The 24,317-nt window shown below is 40.1% G+C and overlaps 1 protein-coding gene across 2 annotated transcripts in view; it reads left to right on the forward strand.

Moving 5' to 3' along the window:
• The first annotated feature begins 436 nt into the window (after window positions 1–436).
• si:dkey-92j12.5 (multiple PDZ domain protein) overlaps window positions 437–24,317 on the forward strand; it is a 43,926-nt gene continuing 20,045 nt past the window's right edge. For both annotated transcript variants that reach the window (XM_063476369.1, XM_063476370.1), the window contains exons 1-20: window positions 437–682; window positions 1,425–1,518; window positions 2,222–2,388; window positions 3,661–3,876; window positions 4,181–4,249; window positions 4,418–4,540; window positions 4,995–5,078; window positions 5,238–5,345; window positions 6,103–6,205; window positions 6,316–6,407; window positions 6,518–6,731; window positions 7,046–7,120; window positions 7,701–7,780; window positions 8,012–8,158; window positions 11,098–11,283; window positions 11,474–11,635; window positions 12,098–12,307; window positions 14,201–14,371; window positions 16,662–16,776; window positions 18,850–19,048. In XM_063476369.1, coding sequence (XP_063332439.1) covers window positions 1,506–1,518; window positions 2,222–2,388; window positions 3,661–3,876; window positions 4,181–4,249; window positions 4,418–4,540; window positions 4,995–5,078; window positions 5,238–5,345; window positions 6,103–6,205; window positions 6,316–6,407; window positions 6,518–6,731; window positions 7,046–7,120; window positions 7,701–7,780; window positions 8,012–8,158; window positions 11,098–11,283; window positions 11,474–11,635; window positions 12,098–12,307; window positions 14,201–14,371; window positions 16,662–16,776; window positions 18,850–19,048 — 2,534 coding nt within the window. In that variant the 5' untranslated portion in view covers window positions 437–682; window positions 1,425–1,505. The remainder of the gene's footprint in view (window positions 683–1,424; window positions 1,519–2,221; window positions 2,389–3,660; window positions 3,877–4,180; window positions 4,250–4,417; window positions 4,541–4,994; window positions 5,079–5,237; window positions 5,346–6,102; window positions 6,206–6,315; window positions 6,408–6,517; window positions 6,732–7,045; window positions 7,121–7,700; window positions 7,781–8,011; window positions 8,159–11,097; window positions 11,284–11,473; window positions 11,636–12,097; window positions 12,308–14,200; window positions 14,372–16,661; window positions 16,777–18,849; window positions 19,049–24,317) is intronic.

Raw genomic sequence — 24,317 nt, forward strand, 5'->3', positions numbered from 1 at the left:
GTCATTTTTGGCGAGATATCCCATTGGATCTGTTAAAAATTGAAATAATGTAAAGGCTTTTTAAAAACAGCCTCACATACATCCAAAATGTAACTGAGGCCACACACCGCTTTATTTCTGCGATGCCAAAAAAGTTGGAAACCACAGCGTTGTATTTGAAAATCCTGTTATGTCATATAGCAATCATCACTTTATAATTAAAAAAAAATTAAAACGTGTTAGCTTGTGTAAAATCTTCATCTTAGAGGTAACTAGAAGCTAAATCTGTCAAAGAAAGTCTAATAAAGCTAATAGCGTAGAAAGTAGCAGAAAACATAAATACTCAAATTTATACTGAGTGCCTAACTTAATTACTTCCCACCTGTGGCTACGGGATTACTGATGGCTAGCTCTTTATCAGTAGGGATGAGCCCTCTGCGCCTGAAGATCAGAGGGTGTGACATGCGCACTGCACGGAGCGCTCACAAGCTGCGGACACAATGCAGGAAAATAAAGCCCAGAGCTCGCTTCCTGACATTTTCCCGTCTCTCAATAAGCTGTTATGACTTATTCCATTAGGACAGACTCATTTTTTTCTACTCGGCAAAGGCAAATCTGCCCCGTGTACTCTCGAAAGTGGTGTGTGTGCTGTGCTTGGAGCTCAGTGGGGACCTGTTGATCGTCCACAGGCGCTGCAATGGAGGTGAGATGAAGCTTTCTGCACATGGCGTTTCAGTGCTATGGATAAGAAAATTAAAAAAAATAAATAAATAGAAATTACCAGTGTGCTCGATTAAACATCAGGTGAACTGCTAATGGGGACGTGTAATTCTACTGCAAATCATTAATCTCTAATATATTTTAGTAATATTTGGAAGCTGTCAGCATTGCTTTAATATCAGCAGGGACAAGCTAAAGATTTAATTACCCTGCCGTGAAGGGTATGTATTACTGCGCATACCCCTCTTGCCTATCAATGGCTTCTAATTAGATTTAAGATAAGTCGTTGTCATTTCTAGTCGATCGTTTTGCAAATCAAATCATGCCACTGGTATCATGCTTCGAAGCCATACAGACTGCCCCCCCCCTCCTCCCCTCCTCAAGTCAGAATGATGGAGGCTATGTGTCGCTGTTAATTAGCATCATTGGTTGATAAAGCCTTTTGGAAAAGATTTAAATCCCGCTAAAGAGCATTAGGTGACAAGCAAGGCGCTTGCAAGCAAGCATGGCACGGGCCTACAAGACGTAGGGTAAAAATGATACATGGTGCTAAACAGGTGTAAAAAGACACTATGAAGTAATATTACATTGTTACAGGATTCATAATTTTCTAAACTTTATTGGAATCATCTTATGTTTTCATCCCTTTCAGTTTCATTAAAAATGTGAAAAGGAACACATTAAAAAAATCTGCACAATCACCTTTGTTTTTATTCATCTTGCAGTTGTCAAACAGACAAGTATGACATTTAACTGAGGGAAGAAGCGGGAGGAAATTTTCACTCATACCGATCAGTGAGACAACGATGGAAATCATAGGTAAGTGAATTCAAACAGCTGAAGATGTAGAGCACTCTCAGTTACCGCTGTCAGACTGCACACCACTGCCATCATTAAGGTCTTACAATTAAGGTGTCAGGCATGTCTGCCTCAGCCAGACAGTAAGGGAACAGTTACACGTGCAGGTGGCGAAAGAACTCACAATCTGGTCAGTAGTCAAAACTTTGCGGTGAAGAGTTACGGGGTTTTAACCTTCTGCCAAGTACAATTACTGCAGTTGTGGCTTGTGGTCATCAGCTGCTACTCAGCTAAATAAACAAGGGCAGTATGACCTGATGAAACGCTTCATCGTTCGCTCTGCGGTGAAGTCGAACGCCTCCTTTAGTATGATGAAGTATAGGTTTTTGTTTTTTGTGTGTGCGTGTGTAACCACTTTAATTCAGTTTCTGCCTCCATATCAAGCCACAGATTTTAAATCAAAATAACTCACACTGGCAGCCTTGGTTCATGGATTTTTCTTTTCAGACAAGCACTCGAACCTCGAAAGCACAGTTGTTTTTATTGTTTACTCTTTTACTTTCCCACCGGTACTAGTAAGTGTTGACATTTAATAGCTTAATATCAAATACCTGGCTTTGTGTCACGGTCTCAGCAGCTGCCACAGCATGCGAAAACTAATGCAAAGCCAAATGGGATAAATCCTGTTTCTGAATGACACAAATAATCTACAATTTCTTCGCAGATACCCAGTGTGCCTTGGCGGCGGTGGAGAGACTGCAAGCCAAATTGAAGGAAAGAGGAGAGGCCCCCACTCAGGAGAAGCTATCCCTGCTGAAGACTGTCCTGCAGAGCCCACTGTTCCTTCATATACTGAGCTTACAGCAAGCCCAACAGAAGCCTGCGGCGAAGGTATAGCGAAAAGCCAGAATGTGTGGGCGTTTGGTACATTTGAATGGTGAGGAAGGAGCCCGGAATCATTCCCAAAATACTGAATGCAGGAACCAGACTGGATGAGTAATCAGCTTACCTAAGCTTACCACTAAAGCCCTGAGAAAGAGGGAGAGAGGGGAGGAGGAGGGAAGAAGTGGATATATCATGTTGAAGAGTTTACAGAAGTCGTCTGTAACATTGTCATAAGTTTTGAGCTGATATGTGTGTCTGTTTGTGTGTGTGTGTGTTTGAGTTGTGTGTGTGTTTGAGTTGTGAGGTATGCAGCTCTGGATGCCACTCATCCAAGAGTTTTTATGCATACAATCCTGCACTTCCGCGGCGCATGTATCTGCGTACTCATTTGGTGTCTACCAGTTGTGACATCCTCTAATAGGCAAAATTTAAACACACAGGGAATATTAGATTGCCATGTGGTTTGGGCTTGTAGCGTTCTGGCATCTTTGCATTCTGGGAAGCGCGGCACTGGAGTGTCTCAAAGATCTCTAGATATTTTTAACAGGACAGACGCTGACATGGTTTTTATTAGTTGAGATTCTTTGCACATTTCTTTTTTTATGCATAGCATTTGGAATGTGAGGGTAAAGTTTCCTGTTGGTATTTTTTATAGCGTTCTCTCTTTAACGCTCTTTCTGCCATTTCAACAGGTGTCAAAATTGTTAGGATAGAATACAAATCACAAATAGGCACCCACTGAAACTTGCTTTTAAACTCTGAAACAGAAAACGTTGCAGACAAAAGAGAACACTTTTGTGGTTATGTGGTATTAAAAAGAAGCCTTTATCTCAGATCCTTAAGTTTCCACTCTGCAATCTTTTCCCTCTCTGCTCCATTTTACATCTTTCTGTATTTTTTTCCCTTTCAGTTAACACACATTAACCCCACCCGCACCCAACCCATTCTTCTCTCTCCCTCTTCTCCTTCTCACATCTTTCTCCATTGTCTCACATTGGCCTCCTTTCTCAATTGCTCTATGCTTTTTAATTTGCCTCCATCGCTCTCTTACCATCATCCTGTTCCTCTCTGACTGCACGTCTCCATTCTTCAATTTGTGTCAACCCCGTTACCCATCTTCTTGTCACCCATCTTTTTTTCCTTCTTTCCCTTGTATCCTTCTCTTATATATCCTCTCTCCATGCACTCCACCCAATCCATCTCTTCTGCATGCATTCTCTTCTGTTGCTTCATGCATTCAATTTAAGCTCTTCCTTCCTGTTCTGTAAATCTAACCAGGGGAAGGGCATTTCCAAGTCCGTGTCCATGAACTGTGGCCCATGCCAGGGTGAAGCACTGGGCACAAAGACGCTGAGCCACAGTGACTCGTACACATGGGCCGTGGAGAACAGAAGGCCCAGCTCTGGCAGGGACGGCAGCATCTCCTCTCATGGCTCACAGGAGCTGTCCTTCTCAGACATCTACCCAGATAACTATGTTCCAACTGAATCTCAGGTATATAAAAATAGCCACGATAAAAGAGAGATCATTCAGGAGTAGTTTAGCATTAGGAAGTCTTTTATTTTCAACATGCACAGACTATGAATCAATCAAATGATTTCTTTTATTCTGTTGTAAAAAGGAGCACATTACTATTTGAAATGTCACATTTCACATTAGAGAATATCTCTTTGCATTTTGTAAGTCAGGCCCAGTTGGCTATCATCAAATGAGAGTCTTATCTGATCATAAGAAGACTTCTCAGTTCACTTAATATAATTCTAGTTTGCTTTTATTTAACACACGGCATTTCTTTTAGTACTGCACTCCACCTCGGATCTCCCGTACCATGTCCATGGGGAGAAACCTTTCTGCTTTTGCACACGAGGTAAAGAAAGTTTTGTATATAATATTTATGTATCTCTTATGTATGTAAAAAAATAACTGAATGAAACACCTAATACTCTTCTCCTTTTTCAAGCATTTAATGAGAAATTATTTATTCACTCCCCCTTTTCTGTCTCCCTCCCACTTATTGTAACCTTTGCCCTGTTAGAGGCGTCATGTGGAGATGATAGAGCTGACCAATGATGGGAAAGGACTTGGTTTTGGCATCATAGGAGGACGGAGCACAGGAGTCATGGTCAAGACCATTCTCCCTGGAGGAGCTGCTGGAAGGGTAAGTGTACCTGTGACTGAATCACATAGCTAAAGTTTACATAGCCATTTACACAAAAAAAATTCCTTTTTCTTTCCTTTCTTGTTTTTATTTTCACCATTACTTAGATGAAAAGACTAATCAAATGGAGAGTCAAGCTTTGGTTAGCCTACTCATAATTCAAGTCACTGAACTGGAAAGAAGCACAGAAAGAACCATAAATACCACCTTGCAGTTGTATGCAAACACATACAACTGCAAGGTATAAAAAGATTAGAAAGACGAGAAGCAGAGGGGAATGCTAGCTTGTTCGATAATACAAATGAATCCTCTTATGATCAATTAATGAATTATTAGTCCTTTATGTCTCGTTTATCTAATTTGTGCACAAATAAAATGGTTCAATCAGCACAGTGTTGGATCGATGTTTTTTAGCCAAGCATTGTTATCAAAACAAGTTTCTTTTGCTCATCAGGATAAGCGCCTGCATAGCGGAGATCAGATCCTGCGCATTGGCGATACGGATTTGGCGGGCATGAACAGCGAGCAGGTGGCACAGGTGAGGTGTAATTTCAAATTATAATAACGCTTCGTGAAATTGGTGATTAAATCATCGCTTAATCTGTTTTTGCGGTTTCACTGTTTTCTCTGTTTGAGAATAGGTGGCTGTTAACTGACATTTCATTTCATCTTATTCATTTATGCTCGCCTGGCGTAGGTGCTGCGAAATGCTGGTACCAGGGTGAAATTGCTCATTGCCCGGGATGGTCCTAAGGACAACCACTGTTCCTCCCCTGTCTTCAACCAGGAAAACCTGGATGGCATGGTGGGTGTCTCTGTGTGTGTATGTGTGCCTGTGGAAGAGAAGGGGTGGGAGGGGAGGGGTATCAAAAAATATTACAGTGTAATTCAAATCTAATTGATTACTCAGTGATTTAAATGGGGAATCAAATATTCTTTAAGCCCAAATATCTTTATGCATCTGTGCCAGCGAAGCTGATGTTTTTTGTATATTCTGTCCCTTCTTCCTTTAGTATGTGGACTCAAGGAAGACCTGAATAGGTATATATTAGATGCAGTGGTCAAAAGGCAGTTTCTCCGTGTCTTCTCATGTCCATCCCAAATTGATGATTGTAATGTGTTCGTAAAATCTGTAATTTCTTTACGTCATGCACAAATTTTTATTATTCAATTATGAACTGATTTAAAATTGGTATAGCTCAAAAATTCATATGCTAATTATGACAAAATATCACTCACATGTGCAATAGGGTAAAATGATGATGAGATTAGAATTTATTACCAAAGGGCCACAAGTGAACGTCACTTTGATATAAAAATGTTCTTTGAAAACACTTTTCCTTTCATCAGTGCTGTAACTTAGGAACAGAAGATGAGGTTGTGACCGTATCATGACACTAATCTTTGGTGCCCACCTATTAAACTCCTTTAAATATCACGCTATATATTAGGCTGTATAAGTCTGGACAGACGTGGTTGCAAATGTCATCTTGACTGGTTGGTGAAGGCATTCAACTGCAAGGTGGTAATTATGTTTTTTTTTCTTCTGGACTTCTTTCCAGGTCAGTGACTTGAATGATGACTATGAGTTCAGTGTGCAGTTCACTAAGAACAATCGGGGCCTGGGATTCACCATCTCTAGCTATGTAGGTGACCTAAACTCAGGTAAGTTTCATCTTTATCCAATAAAAAATAAAATACAGTGCCACATTTATGCAATCAGTTCTCAGTTTCATTTCAGATTTTATATATTTCATATATTGTTCTTTCCTCAGTATACAGTGCCGGCGTGATGGTGAAGAGCATAGTAAAAGGCAGCACTGCGGATCAAGATGGACGCATACACATTGGAGACATCATCTTGTCTGTGAGTTTCTCTTTCTCTCTCTCTTTTAACTTACACTGACATTAAATCTACTTGTAGTTGTGTACATCTATACCATCTACTCCATCCACATCTTTTGTCACCTGACTCAGGTCGATGGGGTGAGCCTGCAGGGCTGCAGTGAACAGCGTGCCATGGAAGTGCTGAGGAGGACAGGTCCATTGGTCAGACTTAGGTTGCTGAGAAAAGCCGTCCGTCTTAGTAACATCCTGCCTCCAGTTCCTCCTCTGCAGCGCCTCCGACACTCCCACAGCTTCCATGAAGGGAATCCCTACAAATGGGGCCTCAACAAGATTCAAGAGACAGGTGATTTGTGAAGGGGAAACACATTGGCTCAGTTGTGTCACGGTCGAACCATTTTTGTTGTACCCGAGAAACTCAAGAACGTGTTGATTATTAATCTATAATTCAAAGGATCATTGATTCACTGGTGCTACCTTCATAGTTGAGTTAAACTGTGACCTAATTAACTTTGGAATATTGGATCGGAATATGATATTGAATCTCTGTACTGATTGAACTTGCTTGCTTGATTGCTGGGGAAAAACCAACCTTTTCTTTTATGTGTTTGTGTGTTATGTCTGTTTGGATCCCTGCACGTGTGCTCAAACGTCTCCCAGGCATTTGCTCTCTGCGTGAAATCTCCAGGAGAGCAGCATACGCCAGCAGACGACCCAGACACGATTCCAAAAACGGTAAGCTCCGCTTCCCATACTGCACTGCAGTCTGGAACTAGATCATGGGACTTGGTGTGATATGCTGATTGGACTCAGGGAACAGCAATGTGCCAGTGAAGCGTGCTCTTTGATGGGAGTCTATTTATAGTATTGTGCAATCATGTGTTTATCCAACTCATTCAGCTAATTCCAGATGATTTGTCTCTCACCCCGCCTGTATATATGGCTTTATTTAGACAAGAATTTTTGGGCTTGATTAGAGAGCACAGTTAAATAAGCCCTGATTGCTATGAGGCTTTATTAGATGAATGAGAAAACATTGGTTTGCCAAGAAATCAGAAGATGGTGGATGTGAATATGCACATCCTATGTGCCTGAGCTGTGGGTGTATGTTGACATCCTGCTTTGCCACAAGGAGAATGATGCTGTCATCTCTCTATAATACAGCCAAGTGGATTCTTTCATATAGGATCCCATTATTTATTGATTGGGTCATCTGGGGGCTTGAGGTGATTTGAATTGGTGTGTATGTGCCTGGGTTCATATATCTCTACATATGTGGGGTGAGGCAGATTTTCTGTGTGTGCACATTTTACAGATGTGAAACTGACTCCAGCTGAGGAGGAAAACCTGAGAAAGAGGTGGCAGCAAGCAGTGGGACCGCGATATGAAGTGGTTGTAAGTGTCACTGTAATGCTGACTAACTCTCACGTGAATAAATTTAATATAAAAACATGTGTATTTTACGTTTGTGAATATTTGTGCATCAGTACACAGAAAAACAACCATTAAAAAATCACAGTTTTTTGACGTAATAGTGCTCAAACGTCTTCTCCGTCAGACTTACCCACTAAACGTAGCTTTCTTTGTTTCTTGCCATTTATTTTCCACAATCTCCACTTGTTTTAGGTGTGCCAGCTGGAGCGATTCAGTGAGACAAGCGGTCTGGGCATCAGTCTGGAGGCTCGGGCAGGGCATCACTATTTGTGTTCCATTTTACCCGAGGGGCCCGTCGGCCAAAGTGGCAAGATCTTCATAGGAGACCAGATATTAGAGGTAACTCTGACACTTCAGGCCCTTTCAGCCTCCGTATGTGGAACTCATCATTTTCTCATTTGATAACAATATGAGATTATGCAAACCAGGTTATAGTACGATCTGTGTGGAACTGATTGACTTGTCACATCTGTGAGTTATTTTTGGATTACTTATTATATAAGGTTCCATCATTGATATGTTTTCATATCATATGGTTTCATACCACAGATAATCTACCATTTTAAAATATAGTATGACCAAGTGATTGATCTTATAAACTCATCACAAAGGTGTTTACAAAAGTCAAATCTTGACAACCATTTTCCCACTGACTTCTATTGGTCAGGAAACCATATCTATCACCACCTAGTGACCCTCATATAGAATGCAGGCTTTAGGCCCTTCTCCAATGGTTTAATTTTTCAAACCTGTAAGCTACGTCCATGTTTTTTCTGGCTTTTCTTCTGGCTTGTGATTGTCTCTGAGCTCTGCATAGCTTTAGCCAGTTATTTCTTTAAAATGTCCACGTTCAGCTGGGTGAAGGTGATTCAAGTGTCTGATTAGGTCGTTTGCCACTTTGCAAAGACACAAAGTTGGCAAATTTTTTGTGAAGAGCTGCTACATTAATGACGTGTTGGGGTGTATCTGTGAGTGTGCACACTCATTTACATGTGCTACTGTTGACATAGTGCACATAAAATGGATGGGCTTGTAATTAAACATACATGAGGCTGACCAGCCAATCGCCAGTCAGAACAGAGAGCACAGTAAATGTTGCTGCGCTGGTCAATCGTTTCATTTCAGCACATTGTCTGTAGTGTTTTTAGTTTTAGTCATGCACATGCACTATTGGACTTTATACCTGGAGTGAGAGGTATATGCCATGAATGTTTTCAACTTGTTTGCACAGATTTTCTCCTGCCATGCAAACACATGCTAGGTTAGTGTTGCTCGTTTGGGCCTAAGCACTAACAAAAGAAATTCTTAATCTTTAGAGTTTGACTTCCTTTTTAAAGATTAATAAAATGGTAATGATAACATACACTCACCAGCTGTTTTATAAGGTCACGGTGTGTAGTACGGGTGTAGTGAATTGCATTACTTTTAAAAGTGTTTTCTGAAAATCATGGGCAAGACATTAGGAATACCACCACCTTCTTTTATGGTCGCTATGGCTCAGCTAGATTGGAGAGAAGCGACACAGAACCAGATGTTGTCAGTTTCACTAAGGATATTTATTGCTCAACCACAAGATATAAGAATCAAAAAATGACTTGGAAACAAACTACAGGGACAACATGGCCTGTAGGTGTTTCCAGATCAGCAAAAGAAAATAGAAAGTAAACACAATCAACTCTCTGCCCAAAACCACATCTTTTTCTCTAATGTCTCTAAACAAAAGGACAACTAAAGTGTGTGTGTGTGTGTGTGTGTGTGTGTGTGTGTGTGTGTGTGTGTGTGTGTGTGTGTGTGTGTGTGTGTGTGTGTGTGTGTGTGTGTGAAACCTGTCTCAGCCTCAGGCAGTAACAAGCACCTTGAACATTAACTGTACCTAGTATCTGCATCCAACCTTAAACTGTATCATTCGAGTTTCTGCTTGTAGCATACATAAACCAAATCAAAAGGCATTGAAGGCCACCTGCTCACATTATACTGCTCTTCAAATCTAAAACAAATACTTCAGCAACCACGTGGATCCCCTGATTGCTGGGTTGGACTGGCAGGCTCCTGTCCAATCAGCAGCATGTGCAGCCAGGCACTAGACTAACACTAGTATCAGTGCCACAGTGTTTTTCACTGTCAGCTGCTGCCACTTGCATTTTATCCTCATCAGGTTACTGCAAAATACATCAATTAAAAAAGCATGTATTAACCCTGGAGAACCCATGGGGTCAAATTTGACCCCATGGGTTCTCCAGGGTTAAATGTAAACTACAGTAGGATTCAAGAAGGATTTCAGCAATGTCATCCATTAAGAAAAGTGAAGAAATGTTTAAACGACGGGCCTATACTGGCTAGAATCTAATAAATATAACTTATTAACTCCTTTCTCCTTAAGATAAATGTCACAGTCTAAATTCACTACTCTTTCTTTGCATGTTGCCATGGTAAAACATGCCATCAGACCTTCACTGATGAGGGTTTTTTGTTTTTGTCTTTCATTACTCACACACTCACATAAATCTGGATCAACATAGTCAGAGTTGATTGATCAGCTGCATGAAACTTCTGAGTTTTCCATCTCAGGGTTAATTAACTCAGACTTCGACTTGGGGAAACCTGCAATCTGAAACAAATTGGGGGGAAAGGCAAACACATTAAAAAAAAGAAAAAAGCAATGAATCTAGGAATTAAAACGAAAATGTAAACCCAAACACGGCATATCCACTTCTCAGGGGACAGGTTCACTCACATGTATCACTCATTATGATGAGAAGTCGGATGAACTCTTGAATGAATTATAGCTGCTTTACTCACTTTATAGAGACACTTCAGATTGTCTTTCATATCTTTGTGGGGACAAACCGACATCTGTGACGCAGCTCGACCCTTTGATCTCCTTCACATGGCTTAAGTGATGCCAAAGCCATTGTTCATCTCTGTTTTTAAATGAGCTTCACCCGGTTGGGTTATTGCTTCCAGCTTTAATTGTTTCTGCTGTGACTCGATGTACTGCAGCCAGCAATTTCTCCTTGATCCACAAAACAGAAATTTCAGCCAAGTATGCTCACACACACGCACAGAGAAACGGAGTTAGGGATATACACAAACGTCAGATGATTTGCAGCCAGCGCTTTATGGGAAAACATTTTCACACACAGCATCTTTAACCTTGGGTACACAGCACAGTAAAGAGCACATTTTTTTAAAAGCTACAAACACGACTCAACCAATCCCTGACTACGAGAACGTGTATTTTTGAAATAATGTGTAATTTTTATGTATCTTGCTGGCAGGTGAATGGAATTCCTCTTATCGGAGAGACGCACAAGGAGGTGGTCAGTATTTTGAAGGAGCTGCCAGTGCACGTATACCTTGTGTGCGCTCGCATTATACCCCCTTCAGTTCCCAACAGTGATGTGGAAGACGATGATGATGTCTGTCTCAGCCTGAAAGAGCTGCTGGCTGGGTTCAATGATAAGGTAGGGACAGCCTGAAGAGGCGGTAAACTGAGAGGAGTAGATTTAATATTGAAATCCTTTAGCTTGAAAACAGCATGAATAACAGTAGATCAGCATGTCAAAAGAAACTCTGAAATACCACTGATGTGCTCTACTGCTGTAAATCATTCTACATTTTCTGTTCTCTCTCTCTTCTTTCTGTTTGTTCCAGTTGGACCAGGGTTGTGTCATTCCCTGTCCTACAGCTGAGGACATCACCAAGCGTGGCGTGCCCCCCATGTCACCTCCTTTGGCTATGTGGGAGAGAGAGGCTCAGGTGGTCGAGCTGGAGAAAGGAGAGTCGGGCCTGGGCTTCAGTATCCTGGACTATCAGGTCAGAGACATGCCTCTGAGCCTTTCTACAAATAGAACTGGCTGTAATAGGCTGCAGTCTAAGAATATCAGTGTTCGAGTTTCTCAGTGAATACTAAGAAAATGGAGGAGTTGACTTCTGTATTCTGTAGGGAAGATTTTTGTATTTTGTGTTTTTGTACTCTAAATCACCAACACGTTGAAGTGCCCTGACGGTTTCTATTTAAATGTTAGATAATGAAACCTTTTTACACAACAAAAAATCAATCCTTTCAAAAGCTTTCAAGCTATAAAGAAAAAGCAACTGTAGCTGGTTTCCCTTCTGTGAAGCTAACCAATGCTTTTGCTTTTCATGTGTTAATTAAGCCCTCGTCACTTTGTTTACCTGCATTCACGCCTCATCTTCTCATTCTCATTTTTCTAGTTTAACTTTAATTTTCTATGCATATGTGAGCAAATCTTTCTTCTTTCTGTTTAACTCTAGGATCCAGAAGATGCTTCTAAAACAGTTCTGGTAATCCGGTCTTTGGTGCCTGGAGGTGTAGCCGATCGGGACGGTCGCCTCCTTCCTGGGGACCGGCTCATGTTTGTCAATGAAACTGACCTAGAAGGCTCCAGCCTGGATTATGCTGTGCATGTCCTAAAGTCCACAGGCTATGGCCCTGTCCACATTGGTGTTGCCAAACCTCTGCCGGTATGTGCAGATAAATCATGAGGATTTATGATTTTTATTACTGTACAGTATACATAAAAATTCAAGAACACCCCTTTGCCCTGTAAAACAGTAAATGATTAATGAAATATAGGCTATTTAATCTTAAGTATATTTAAAAGCATACCAATTGAAAAGACTACAAACTGCAAACTTAGTGAAAGAAAAGTGTGATCATTTTGAGCAAGCTGATTATATATATGATTTAAACATAAAGCTAAAAGCAGGAGCAAGGTTAAATACTACCTGCCAAAACTAAAGCTTTTTGAGTTTAATCCTGGGTTATAATGTCCAGTTCAACATGACACTGCAGGGAAAGAAATAGTGTGTTCACAGGATTGCCTCATATTTGTGCACAAGTTGTGTTTATGCCCAGGATGATATACCAAACATAATAAAAATATGTAAAATAAGTAAAACGCCTAACTAAGGTTTTACTGTTGGGTCTCTCAAAGTAGTCAGCCTGTTTTTAAATATACTGTGCATAATGTTTGATACCCTATCATTTGATATAAAAATGACAGCAATATTGGAAGATTTTAAAATTTTGATTCGTAAAAATGTTTAGTAATATTGCGTTGGAGCTAACTTGCATGCTGTATGCTGTGATAAAGTAAAAAGTAAACCGTGTATGAATAAACGGTTTATTAGATCATCACCTACAGCTAATCCTGCAAATACTAACAGTACTTTATTATACATTATTTATCATAATGGTCCAAATATATGGAAGTTTACCAGACAGTGTGCCATGTAAGATGTTGCCTTCCATAATAAATGGTATGGTACATCTTACATGGTATATACACTATATAGATAAAAAGTATTGGGCCACCTACACATTGCGGCTAATTTATATTCAGAGTCTTTAGTGTAGCCTACACAGGTGGCCGTATGTTTGTGTATGATGGTCCATTATACGTTAAGTGAAGGGACCAAAAATAATCATTGCATGCTGCATCCACGCATGGTGTATTTACATTTTTAGAGAGGATTTTAGGAGGTTTGTGGTTGTGATGTACCTACATAGATTAAACACAGAAGCATCACACCTACAGGAGCCACTTGACCATGGAAACCCATGCCATGAAGCTTCCAGCGCGTAGTTTTTGTGCTGATGTTAATGAACAAGGTGGTTTGGAAGTCTGACATTACTAAATCAGCTGAACCTTGGCCACTTTTACACAATATGAGTCTAAGTACCTGGCAAAGCAACTCTGTAACTGTATATAGTGTTCCACTTTGCAGTAATACCTCTTACAGTTGATTGTGGAATAGCTAGGAGGGCACAAAATTCACAAACTGACTTGCTGCAATGGTGGCATCTCATTACAGTTCCACACTCAAATTCATTGAGCTCTTTACGTTCTCAAATGTTTGTGAGGCTGCTGCATGGTTAGGTGCTTGTATTCTGAGTCATATTCATTATCACACATTGCACATTCAAAACATACTTTCAGTTCAAAAGATATTTTATTTTACTGTTATGACTTCATTAAATCTTTATCAGTTTGGCAATGTATAATAAAATGTATTATAATTTACAGAGATATGCAAGATCATTACTTGCATGTATGTTTTCTCTTAATAAGCACTTTATGTCTTCTCCTTTTTGTTGTGGACTGTGGCTTAGTAACAAGGAACAGAGAATCTAGTTACAGGCCTTCTGAATTTTTAATGCTGCTGAGAGATAAACACAATGCTCGACCACTCTACAGATGGAGAGAAGGGGAGAGGAGTACAGGGTGTCTAATTTATAGTCAACCCCTTTAGTCTGTTTGCTTCGATGCAAGTTTACTTTCAAAGCAACACAGCTACTTTTGCCTTTATTTTTTCAAAGTCCTAAATTTCAACTTTTGAATATTGTATTCTCAGCTGGAACTGTGCGGTGGCTTAACTCCCATCTCAGAGAGGAGCACACAGGCTTCCTGCGACGACAATGACAGCCACACTCAGGTCAGCCTGGTAGCTGAAGCAGCCGAGGCTAACGTCAACGCCACCGCTTCAAACTCAGAGGACAACAGCACCAGTCAGCTGTGTTACACGGTATGTTCAGCTAAACAAAATTAGCACCAGTCATAAAATGATATTACTGCCATCGGACAGTACTTGATAAGTACTTTTTGCACACTTTATGAGGTAGAAAAATAATAGAGAGGTAGAGTTTGTCTATATTTGGGGTATTTGCACATTTATTTATTTGTCAGCAGAAAGCAGAACAGGTTGTCTGGGTATTTTGTGTCTGGATTAAATACAATTTTAAATAAAGTTTAAAATGTGTTATTTGGTCCTTGATCTTAATAATATTTTGTATAATCATAAGCAAAATCCTTTCAGGATGCTCGTCAATAAGTATTTGCATACTTGCAGTATTTGCATAGTATTTGCATATTTGCAGTGACACATACAGTGAAGCTGTGGTGGTCTGGATCTTGTAATTTGTCACAGAGGAAACATTGCTCATTACCATGCAAACCTGAGATTCTGTGGGTAGCCATTTTAGCTGCTCTGAAGGAGATTACCATGTCACTGTGTGTTCGCTTCATTCACATTCTATAGTGGGGAGATTAGACCTGGCTGTATCAGTATTACTGGGTTGGGGATAGAGAAAAGTACTCCGTGTCACAGAGTTGTTCCTGCATTGTGGCCTCAGCTCAGTCCTATTGAGCTGGCCTTTTGTACTCTACTTTGCTTAATTACCAACAATTGCCTCTCAATGAAAAGTGCTTACTGCTTGCACAGCTTTGGCACATGCTCGAACACAAGGACATACAGTTTTGTCTCAGGCTCACGCATACACACACAAGAGACTCGGAGCAAGTGTCAGTGTTTTCATCAAAGATGGGCTTGTTGCAAAAGGTAGCCTCAGAACTTCAGTGCTGCTTTTACTTTCTGTAAAGATTCAAAGAAGATGTCTTTGTTGCCGTTTTTCTTTGTGAAGTGCCCGAGGGGACATTAAAACTCGAACTTTCTGCGTGTTTTACATTTAAGAGTAACTCCAAAGGCCTCAACCGCAGAGAGTTACAGTAATAGCTCTTTGAAATAATTACTGTGTCATACAAGAATGCTGGTAGTGGTAATGATAATTTCACATTTCAGTGCCAGGTTATCTTTGCAACACAATTCCTTGTTGAAGTGTTGATGGTGTTGGCTGTGAAGGGTCCATTTCATTTCTTCTCTGACACCACTGCCAGGGTGACATCAGTTCTTAGTGATATTAAGTGTCTTTACTGAACTGAGTCCCATTAAAGGTGCTACATATACTCACGGACACTATATTAGGTAAACCTTTCCAGTACCAGGTTGGATTGGTGGTTACCCTGTGATCATCAAGGGATGGACATGATTAGTGATAATACTCAAGGAAGGATGTGAGTTTTAAATGATGCTTAATTGGTACTAAAAATACCCCATACAGTTAGATCTCGATTAATCAAGGCAGGGTGGACCTTTCGTGATGTTTACGCCAAATTCTGACCCCGCCATCTGAATGTCGAAGCAAAAATCGAGACTCATTAGACCAGGAAACATGTTTCCAGTCTTCTGTTGGTGAACCTATGTGAACTGAAGTCTCAGTTTCCTGTTCTTAGCTGACAGGAGGGGTACTCAGTGTGGCCTTCTGCTGCAGAAGCCCATCTTCTCCAAGGTTTAAAATGTTCTCCATTCATGTCTTTTGCATACTTTGGTTGTAATGGGTGGTTATTGAGTTGCTGTGGCCTTCCTATGAGCTTGGTCATTCTCCTGTGACCTCTGGTATTGAAAAGGCATTTTCACACAGAGAACTGCCACTCCTCCTATATCTCCTTATATTTTATATATATTTTATATATATATTATATATGTATATTTTCTCATTGTCTGACCATTATCTGTAAGCCCCAGAGATGCTATGTGGGAAAACCCCAGTAGTAGCAGTTTCCTAAATACCTGTCTGACACCAACAATCATGACAGATTCAGATGATTTGATGATTGTGTGACTATGTCATTAACACCACCAGCAGGTCAGTTTTCACCCATTTACTGGATGAATCACCCAAAAAAATTTGGTGTCTAGGACAAAACATTCACCAAACGCCTGCAAAATTACTGACCTTTCGATCAGCCTCCACTTCACTTTGCGTTTAGTTGTTTTAAAAGATGTTAGACTGCTAGTGTGCCAAACTTGAACACTGAAAAGTTGGTGAATATAAATCTGTTAACACTGTCGTTGTTAGCGTGGAACTCAAAGTGGAGCTGTGCTGCATTATTGTTCACTAGCATGAAAACACACTTTTATGCTCTCACTCACCCATGCCCCCTTGTCACTCTCTCTCTCTCTCTCTCTGGAACACCAGCTGCATCATCGCTTCACCAACATGGACGATGACGACATGCAGCAACCGCCACCACTGCCCCCCCGCACCAGCTTTGAGAGGACAATCACTGTTGTGCGGGGCAATCGTAGCCTTGGTATGTTCTCCGTCTTTCTCATGGTGGTGCTGTCTTGGTGTGTGTACATCGCAGGCATGGCGATAATGACACTAATAGGAGGCGGTGATGACGACTGCCCTGAAGAGGAATGATGAAGCAATGTGTTCCTCATTCCTGAGAAAAATATGATCCGTGTGTGTACCGCACGTGTGTGTGTGTGTGTGTTTGAGGTACGAAGCAATGAAGTGACATAAAAGAGAATGAAAACGTAACATTAATTTAAAGAATGACATATTAATTTGAATGTTGATCCTAATATATATATATTTTATACTCCAGTATTGAGACTGCATTGTCTTAACTGCTCCAAGAGAAAGTCTGATGTTTGGCTCTTCAAACACAGGAGGCAAACAAAGAGTGCAAGGCAGTTCTGCTCTATGCAAAGTATAAGGAAACAAAGTCATTTGTATTCTCCAAACGTGCTAATAAGGCACCACACTATGTGTGTAAGTGTGTGTGTGTGTGTGTATGTGTGTGAAAGTTTGAAATTATGCAAATGTTCACAGGTAGAGAATATCAAGGTCATAACCTACAGTCTGTGTCTGTGTGTTGCACCACTGTATTCTTTGGTTTTTATCTGTTTAAAAATATTGTAGATCCTCTTACTGAGATATTTATTGAAGTTCTGTCTTCTGGATATCCAAGTATGGAGGGTTTGCATATTTAGTTTGTTTCTGGTTTTGTGAATTTACATATGTTTGATCTGAGGCAAAAGTCTCAGCATAGACAAGGTTACAGTGTTTATCCATAAGGCTTGAATATGGACTTATTTTTATGAGCAATGGTAATGTAGTGCAACATTTTTTGTGCTACTTTACCATTTTCCAATAGGTGCCATGTGCAATGCGATCCATGACTATGACTTTTTACCCAAGTGAGACATGCACATACCGTATATGGCTGTTTTGTGCTAGAGTTTGGATATTCTTTAGAGCAGGTTGTCAAAGAAAAAGGTTTGATGGTGTGAAAAGGGTTTTTTTCTTGCCTTGCTCATCTAAAACATGACTATAAACAGCCAATTTAGTAGTTGCTTATTCCTGGCGTGAACCAGTTGGTGTGAATTTGTTTGACTTACTTTTTGAAGAGGTTTAGATTTCCATGTAGAATATTTCATTTGGATTTAACCGTAACGTATTTTAAGCATTGTTTTGGCAGAGTTTGTAATGTTTAAATCTGTCTGGTTAGAGTGTCATAGTATTGAGCACATTTAAAACATTCACCATAATTTGTTTGAATGTCTTTAAAACATGTGTCTTCTGTTTGTCCTGTCAAAATCGGTAGCTGTGTCTTCTGTTGACTGTATTCCATGCACTATGATTGTATTGTAATTTGAATGTAATAAGAAAAAGACAATAAACTATTTATATGATCAAAAATAAGCACAAAGTCATTTCTGTGACGAATTTCAAATTATGTACGACCATAGTGTTGTGGATTGTAGTTAGATAGCAACGTAGTACGCCAGCAGCTAGAGACCAGACTGCCTAATTCGTTGCAGGCTGGCTGGCTTCCCTTTCTGTGGTTTGTGTACGTGCGTGCATGAGGCGTCCGTGTGTGTGGACGCCTGATTTACCTGCTTCTGTCTGTTTGCATTAATGAAGTGTTTGTGTAATCCTCCTAGTGTCCAAACTGATAATGCCAAAGTCGGGTGTTTATGTGACAGGCATGTGTTACTCCTCAGTCACCTGTGCCCTCTGCCCTCTGTGGATGTGAGTGCACATGACGCTCTTTGTGCACCTTTTGTGGGTGTGACTGTGAGGGATGATGCTGTGTAAATGTCAAGCATTTGTAGCCATGTTTGTGTGCTAATCTGCCTAGTGTCTGTCTTGATTATGCTGATTATACCACTGTCAGGTGTTTGTTTGGGCGACTGTCTCGCTGTTTGGCATGCATTCAAAGCAGCCTTAGCCAGCCCTCCGTTCACCTGTGCTTTTGTGTGCTTGTGTGTGTGTGTGTGTGTGTGTGTGTGTGTGTGTGTGTGTGTGTGTGTGTGTGTGTGTGTGTGTGTGTGTGTGGGTGTGTGTGTGCGTGTGTTAATGTGCGTATTGGCAGGGATGACAGTGAGTGCTATCAAGGACGGTTCAGGCATGCTGGTGCGCAGTGTGGTCCAGGGGGGGGCTGTTAGCCAGGATGGCAGGCTCGGGGTGGGGGACGCCATCTTGGCCATCAATGGAAAATCTACCTCCAACCTGACCAGCGCCAAGGCCAGGGCCATGCTCCGCAGGCATTCTGTCATAGGTCCAGAAATGAGGTAAGGAGACAGTCACAGCCCCGCAGCCCCCCAGAAAACATGGTCAAGCTCAACAAAAGTGCTAAAGCACTCTAGGTCTTTTTTTTTTTACTGTACATAACAGAGCCTCTTTTTTCTCAATAATCCTTAATCCCTAAACAAACACACTGTTTGACTGGCTGTGCAGTACTGTTTACATCCTTTACAGTGTTTCAAGTGCTGCTTGAACCTTTGGATTTCTTATACTTAGTGCACATATTTAGTAATTGTGCTTGCAAAATTATTTTGACGATTGTGGCTCAAGTAGAGTAAGTATATTAAGAAACTAATTACATTTCTGAAGGTCTCTTGACAAAAAAAAGAGAAGACTTGATCTTACAGCAGAAATATCCCAGGTGCAAATGAAAAAAATGAACTACTTGTATCAAGCTGTCTCAGTTTCTTGCTCCAGGTGGGGTGTTAGGTATTTTGTGGTACAGTGACCTACTGGGACATGTTAATAAAAACAAAGAGCCATTGTTCTTGTGAAATGCCAAATTATCTCGTTTTAAAGAGCACTCACAAAAATATATTCAATATGGCTAATTAGACCTCTATTCAAGTTAAAACTGGGCTAAGTCACCGCAAAAGAACCTCTGAAATTGAGGAAGATGTAGCTTCTCAACCTTAATGTAGCAAAACTGTCAGATCATTACGATAGTCAAGCACATGCTCTAGTACATATGCCCACACAGTCCCCAGTGCAGGTCATCCATGAGAACTAAAAAACACCTGAGTGGACAGTACTACTCTTTTTTTACCCCTAAAAACCACTCACCTAAAGTATACACAAAACCTAAGAAATACAGACATTGCTGTTCTGCTTATTTCTTTCACTAACAGAAATAAGCTTCTACAGTTTTCCCGCAGACTTTAATGAGACTGAAAGTGTATTGCAACTACAGCTGGTGTCATCTTGTAGACTTCAGGTAGCAGGTTTAACACACTTTCACACAGGCTTCATTTGTCAGGTTTGGAAGCTACATCCTTGTTTTATAGCGTTTATAAATAATAAAAAAAAACAGGAAAAAAATCAATAACTACATGTTTAGTTTTTCACACTTTTTTACACTTTATTTTAAAGCCTAAAGCTAACCATGGCAGCTAGCTTTCCTTGATTTCAGCTGTCTTTTTTTTTTTTTACATTACATTCAGTAATGTAATGTTTTTGAGATTACTTTTTGTAATTTTACCCCAAATTATTTTTTGAATTGCCTATTTCGATGTTTTAATGTTTTTGCACAGTGTAAAAGGCACAAAAAAGTCTTAATGCTTGCTCAATCATCCAGGTAAAGAAATATCAAAAAGTTGATACGTCCAGGTGAACAGAATCAACTTTCTGGGTGTACAAAAAAAGGAAGTGTTCAGACCTCTTCGCTTTTTTCATATTTATCCGGTAGATTTAATTTTGATTTTAAAAATGCCATAAATCATAATGACCATAAACTACAATGACCAAAAAAATGTGTTTTTAGAACTGTACATTTTTTAAGTCACGTTTGAATTTTTCTGCATTTACAAAATCTTTACTACATCCAAATTGTGGTCAGGTACAGCAGATTATTTTTGCTTCATCCTAAAGTTGTGTCAGTGTCATACAGATAAAAGGAATCCCAAAGTCACTCAAACAAAGCTTCAGAAGTCCTTTGTGGAGAACAGGCTTTTATGATACAGCAGCAAGATTGAAGCCACTCTTGATTAAAATGCATACAACCTCCCACAAGCGGTATTTAGAGGACTAAAGGAACAAGATTCTCTGGGATGATTCTCTTGCACATTTCTAAGCACCATCTCTGGTGGGCACTAGACACTGCTTATTACTTATCACCTGTCTAAAACCAGTGACAAGGCAACACGCTGTGTGCGCTTCTCAGCTAAATACAGAGATGTTCCAAATGTAAGTGACTTGAGTTTAGGGCAGTGATTCATCTTTCTGCTCAACAATGATCTGAAACATATAGCCATGATAACACTAGTGTGGTTTCAGGTCAGGTCAAGGACAGTCTTTAAGTTTAGCCTACAACCACTTCAATATCTGTGGGGAAAGTTCAAGACGACTGAAGGAGCTTGAGAAATCTGCCAGAAAAAAATGGGATAACTGCTCAGACCCAGCTGTGTAGCAATCCAGCGTACAACTTAGACTTACCCTAAAATCTGAAATACTTGAGGCTATAAACTGCTGCCAAAGGGATTCCTTCATATTTCTAAATTAAAGATCAGAAAACGTTTGTGCGAGATTTTAGTTTTTGATCTTCCATTTGCAAAACTGTCTAAAATATGTTTTATAGTTTTGTCATTCTCGGTTATTGAGTATGTAGTGTATGCATACACAACAGAGAGGTTCCAAGTATAAGTGATCTTAGTTTGGTGCAACGACTTACCTTTCTGCACAACAATGAACGGAGGCATACAGCCGAGGCAGCATTAGCATGGCTTCAGGTCAAGTACAGGGCAGTCGTTGAGTCATCAAACCAAAGTTCTGGCTCAGCCCACATATGCATTTGTGTAGAAAATTGAAGATGACTGAAAGAGCTTGAGAACCCTGTCAGGAAGATTGGGATAACTGCCCAGATCAAGCTGTGTAGCAAACTAGCTGACTAAAGACTTACCCAAAACACTTGAGGCTGTAGTTGCTGCCAAAGGGATGCCTTCATAGTTCTAAATTAAAGATCAGAATGCTTTAATATTTTTCACTTTTGGATTTTCAGTTTGCAAAAATGTCTAAAATATATCTTGATACATGCTCAAATATCCAGGTAAGTAAATCCCATTTTGTTCATCTGGACGTAGTGTTTTCACGTTTTCAATGGGAGAAACGTTTCGTTACTCGTCTGAGTGACTTCTTCAGTCTCAGCTGACTGCAGGTTTCCCCAACCTTATAAACAGTACATTTGCACAATAACTGAAACAAGCCTACTGACTGAACAATGGACTGTGAGGTCAGTTTCTTGATCATTAATATGCAAATTGTCATGACCATTGATCACCAAACACCGATTAATGCCCATGAGTATATTAATGATATAAACAATGCTCCATCCAATATAAGTTTTATGTCATAGCTGCCCGTAATTAACAGTATTTTTAATTACCACAATGTTTCTGTAAAGCTTAATCCACCATTCAATATTATTTTTGATTAAGATGCCAAATTACATTTATTTACTTGCGTTTCTAAAGAGAAAACATGTGACGCTTGAATTAATAAATTTCTGACTGAAGTCCAGTGTTCTCAGATTTTGGTATAAAAATGTGCGTTCAGCTGTTTTTTTGCCAAATAAATAACAATATAATTATTAGCTTTAAACACTTTCTGAATTATTTGTGTTTTCTTGTTTTGTGATAGGTGGTTTAATACATTCGTTAAACAAGGCAGATACACAATTTAGGTTTTCGGATTTTCAAAAGTTTTTCAGGCACCACTAAAAAAATAAAACTGTTTGTTTACTTAAAACTTGTGGTTCAAGGCCTCAGGCAATTACCAAAACTATAAAGTGAGTGTTTTTCCCAACTGAAGAGACCCTTGCGGGTTACAGTAGTTACTTAATGCAATTATTTGTATTGCATTTATGTGCACTTTCCGTACTGTCATAGTTTAAAGACATTTTTGTTTAAGAAACAAGAAAACCAAAGGTATTAGTTTGGAGAGAATGTGGAACGGTCTTTTGGGAATGTTGAGAACAACCAACTGCTGAAAAAGTAATTGAATACCATGCATATTTGTTAGATCTGCCCATGCAAAATGTAACAGCCTGCATCTGCAATGTGTACAAGCATGTCATCAATATCATCATCTCTGCAGTCACAAACATGACTTTGACCGCATCATCACCTATAAATGATCTCGTCTCACTTTGGATCTCCATTACCACCTTGTTTTTTTTTGACACTGCAGTCATAGCTGACTGAGGCAGTGCAGTCATGTTGGATTAGATTAGGTGATGAAATTTTAAAGATTGCCTAAGGGGAAATTGGATAAATTATTACTTGTTCTAACATCAGCAGTTATGGCTCCACATTGGCAATGCTTGTTTGGCTGATTGGAGATGTGCTCCACCCCCACCACCCCACTGCCCTGCAGAACACCCACTCACTTTCTCCCAGTCTCTCTCTCTCTCTCTTTCTCTCTCCCTCCCTCTCTCTCTTTTCCGCTCTGTGTTGCATTTATGGGCACACACATACAAACATTAACACACATACCAGCCTTTCAATGGTCTAACCTCCAAAAACACCTTTTCCTGCTATGGGAAATATCTCTGAATAATTCATCACTCATCTCACCTTGAACAGTGTGCTTCTGAATAAAAGAACGTTTTAAAGAGCCTCTCATAGATGCGCACACAATACACACGCGGACGAATACACACACGCGTTTTGCCTTTCTCTATCATATACACACAAAAACACTCATCAGTATACACATACCGTGTGCTCACACTGCCTACTCCTAAACAGCACTTCAGATAAACTAAGAGCGAGTGGAGGCAGATGAGTTGCTTTGGCAGCCTCAGAATAAGACACATAGACGGGTGAGGGCTTGTCACCATCAAACTGCCTCCTTTCAGACAAGACAGGCTGTCCACATGGCTCAGTCACAACAGCTTAGTGTAGACTACCGTGTTCAATCTACCACCCTGAATGAAACATAGAAATTGGCTTTTTCAGCAGATTCAAAAAGCATGTCTGCTAGTAGCATCACACCGTGTAAAAAGAAGAAAAATAAAAGTGGGAGGAGGGGGCTGAATGATGTCCTTGACATCTTTTACAGCATGGCTTAGGCAGATCTGGGATTATGTAAAACAAAAACGCTGAGAAGATTTTTCCATTTTTCAGATGGAACGAGACACATCCGTATTTTCAGAGCTCTAAATATCGTTTGACCGACAACTTCAGTTTTTGTTGTGGATTAGAGGTTGTTTGTAAAAGAAAAAAAATATATTCATTTATGACATACAAAAAGGGTATGTTTCTAGTTGCTTAGCTATTATGTGCTATTTTTCCATCAATATGGCTTAATTTGTCTTCAGTTCAATGTTAAATTGTCAACAAATAAAACTGTCTGAATAATAGTGGTAGTAGTGGTAGTGGTGGTGGTGGTGGGGGGGGGGGGTGTTGTTAGTGCTGTTGCCTCACAGCAAGCAGGTCTGGTATTTGAATTCACTGGCTAGCTGGGCCTGTTTGTGGGGAGTTTGCATGTCTCCAGTTGCCTCCCACAGTCCACAGCCATGCGTGGGTTTAGGTTAATTGGCAA

The sequence above is a fragment of the Pelmatolapia mariae genome, linkage group LG6, assembly GCF_036321145.2.
Source record: "Pelmatolapia mariae isolate MD_Pm_ZW linkage group LG6, Pm_UMD_F_2, whole genome shotgun sequence".
NCBI lineage: Eukaryota > Metazoa > Chordata > Actinopteri > Cichliformes > Cichlidae > Pelmatolapia > Pelmatolapia mariae.